This window comes from Gorilla gorilla, chromosome 8, assembly GCF_029281585.2.
Source record: "Gorilla gorilla gorilla isolate KB3781 chromosome 8, NHGRI_mGorGor1-v2.1_pri, whole genome shotgun sequence".
Classification (NCBI taxonomy): Eukaryota; Metazoa; Chordata; class Mammalia; order Primates; family Hominidae; genus Gorilla; species Gorilla gorilla.
In genome coordinates, this window is record NC_073232.2 from 38,493,163 (window position 1) to 38,496,382 (window position 3,220).

General features: G+C 43.1%; 1 protein-coding gene across 21 annotated transcripts in view; it reads left to right on the forward strand.

Annotated features, from left to right (window-relative positions):
* KCNMA1 (potassium calcium-activated channel subfamily M alpha 1) overlaps nucleotides 1–3,220 on the forward strand; it is a 769,792-nt gene that overhangs the window by 386,105 nt on the left and 380,467 nt on the right. For 20 of the 21 annotated variants that reach the window (XM_063709977.1, XM_063709971.1, XM_055353797.2 and 17 more), the window contains exon 3: nucleotides 1,645–1,706. In XM_063709977.1, coding sequence (XP_063566047.1) covers nucleotides 1,645–1,706 — 62 coding nt within the window. Of the gene's footprint in view, nucleotides 1–1,644; nucleotides 3,116–3,220 lie in introns of all 21 variants that reach the window. The other variant, XR_008669196.2, reaches the window with a different exon arrangement.

Genomic DNA, 3,220 nt, shown 5'->3' on the forward strand with positions numbered 1-3,220 from the left:
TGGAGCATGTTTTAGTTTTTCTTTTTAAAAAATGGCAGAATGAAATAAACCTCAGTGATGTATTGTTTTAGCACCTCCCTTTATATGGAGATTTTATCAGTTGCTATGAAACTGCATATTCCTTTTACAGTGTCCAATTGTTTTTGATGGTCATTTTCTGGGCTGCGCAAGCCACCATTATGCCCCAGGAGCTCCATGGAGTTTTGCAATGCTTTAAATGAGTATCTCATGCAGATTTCATTTTCTGTCAGCCACTTTGGCACACATAAAAAATACAGGAGGGTGTGTGTGTGGGTGGGTGTAAAAGAGAGAGATTCTGTCTCTCATACATACACAGGCACACGCGCACGCACACACACACACACACACACACACAAAGCTTGATCATGCTTAGTCTTTACATAAATTGGCATTCCTCTCTATCCACCAGCCAAGGCCTGAGAGATGTCAATAGATGGACACTGAGGAGACTGACTTCCAATGCCCTTCAGCCTGCAGTCTCTTCAGGGTATTAGCATACCTGGAAAGGTTGACCTAGCAGCCAGGCATTGTGTGTAATGGTGGTGCTTACTTTTTGTTCTCAGGCTTAATTGTTGGCTGAAAGCATCTTCTTTATTTCTGACTATCCTTTATTTGCATTAATAGTCTCCTCTGTGAAAGATTAAAGAAAATAGAATGTGTACCGAGGACAGAAGTGTCAGTGTCAGCCTAATCTGCTACATATTCATTCTATGGACCTTAGCATAATGGGTATCCACTGAAGGAGATGCCAAAACTGTCTTCCATCCATGGAGATTAATTTTGAGTGAAGAGTGTAAAGTAGGACAAGGATTGTCACATAACTGGCCTAATGGATTGCCTAATTGACTTCCTGAACTGGAACTACTTTCCTAAATATTTCAGAAGTGTTATAATCATATAGATCATACATGCAGTGAATATATCTTTATGTAGGTCCACACATACACACATGGACATTTGTACGAGCAAATTTGTGATCTTCAAATTGGTATCTCTTATGTAGTGACAGAAAGTAGATTAGTGTGGTCTGGGGCTCGGAAATGGGAAAGGGGATTGATTTAACAGGCATGAGGGATCTTACTGGGACGATGAAAATGTTCTGAAACTGTATTACAGTGATGGTTGCATAACTTAGTAGATTTACTAAAGTCATTGATGAATTGTACTTTTTAAATGGGTGAATATTGTGGTATGTAAATTATGCCTCAATGAAGCTGTTAAAGTTGATATTCCTCTATTGGAGTTCCTGCAGATCCTAGACTACATATAATATTAAAAATTGTATCACCCTAAATTTTCACCTGCTTTTTCCCACTGAAGTTTATCAACTACAATTGCAGAGAAGCTGGACTTCGAGATAACAGGGTCAGATAAAAACCCAGTGCCCTGAGACATAAAAGGCTACCCTGACCCCTATTGGCAAGGAGCGAGGTTGCTGCCCATTGCTGTATGAAGAGCCAAACCTGAAGCAGTAATGAGGGGCTGGGGATGAGGGTGAGATTTCCAAGCAGGTCCCCAAGAGCAATGGGCACCGTATTTCAAAGCTGCTTCGGTATGTGTCAAAAAACCCAAACATCCTGAGGTCCAACTCTTAAGTGATGGCATTCTCCTCTTCTTTTACAGGTTGTCTTAGTCTTTGCTCTCAGCATCGGTGCACTTGTAATATACTTCATAGATTCGTCAAAGTGAGTATTCAAATATACTTTCTTGCCCTCGTTTCATAAACAATCATGAGCCTTTACATTGATCCATTTATTTACCTTGACACCAACCTTTGCAAGACCTTCTGAGTGCAGAAGATTTTGGAGGAAGCTGGGGCTGTACTGTACTGATTTTCTAAATGGGAAAGAAAGTTCTCAGAAGGAAGGCTATTTTGAGTCTGCTGGCATAGGAGGGTGAGGTATATGAGGTCAAGTCTTCTTGCTGGGTATTACTTATTTTTAAAGAGCTCTTTCCTGATGATGTATTTGTACTGAAGATGTCAAGTAGTTAAGATGACTTGATGGGAATTTGCAACTTCTGGGAGGGTGACAGTTTCCCACAGATGAGGGTCTGAGCCATTCTTGCTATGGTTGTAGGATCCTTTTCTCAGTCGGGTTTCCAATGCTTTGATCTTACTGGAGGTCAGATTAGAAAGCATGGTGCTATCGTTTCACCTGCCAATCGGGTATTCAGCTGAAGCATTGCATGCTGGTGCTTCTTGACTTGTGAAGGTAAGGAGATGGATGGAGGAGTTCATCATGACCCCCAGAGGTGGGGGCCCTGGCCATTTGAGGACTTCTAGAGTGGACACTCATGCAGACTCCTTGGGTGCCAGCCGAATGGACTGGTGCTCCAGAGTGAGCCTGGGTGACAGATGATAAAGACCTTGCAGAAGGATGAAGAGGGCACAGACTAGAACTGCAACGTTGCAGCCAGTTCTGCCCTGATTCCTGCAGGTGCCAACCCTGAGGAAATAATTTGTTCCAACTATACTATTGCAATCATGAAGTTGATGGCATCTGGGAAACAAGCTGGAGTCTAACTCATTTTCTGTTGTGGCGTGAACTTGGCAACTCTGGTGACAATGGCCTTGAGCTTGTTGCCTTTATTGTCCACTGTGTGAGTGTTTTGAACTTTAAACTCTATCCCTAGCATGGTTGGCTACTAGACTTTGATACTAGGAAACCTGCTTGGTGTGCCTGTTGGCTCAGACTCTGGTGTGCCTGAATTCTGAGCTTAGTGCTCCTTTCCTGTGGCTTGGGATGGTGGTAATTTCATGCACAGCTAAACTCAGAATTTCTCAGAGCCATCTGGTCGCCAGCCAAGGATTTTGTGCATTTGGGTGGAGAGGCCAAAATGTCAGTCAGGGAAAACAAAGCAAATATCTCCTTTAATAACCTGTCTCTGGGAATCAGCCAAGTCTAAGCCTATCAGAGGTCCTTCAGCCCACCCCACATGTGAGGCTGGGCTGCCCTCACCCATCTCAGATGGAGAGTCCTTTAAACGCTGTCAGGAGACAAGATTCCACATGCTCCCTCCATCAGCTCTCCCGAGCCAAGAAAGAGAAGAGCTTGTTTAAGTTTGGAAGACTCCCATTGGCATATCGTTGAAGGTAAGCCCCCTTTTAAATATTTACTCTTAATGATTCTGGACCCTATTTGTATTGAACTGAAGATCCTCTAAAGCCCCTGGTCTTATTTCTCCAATCTCTCTCCAG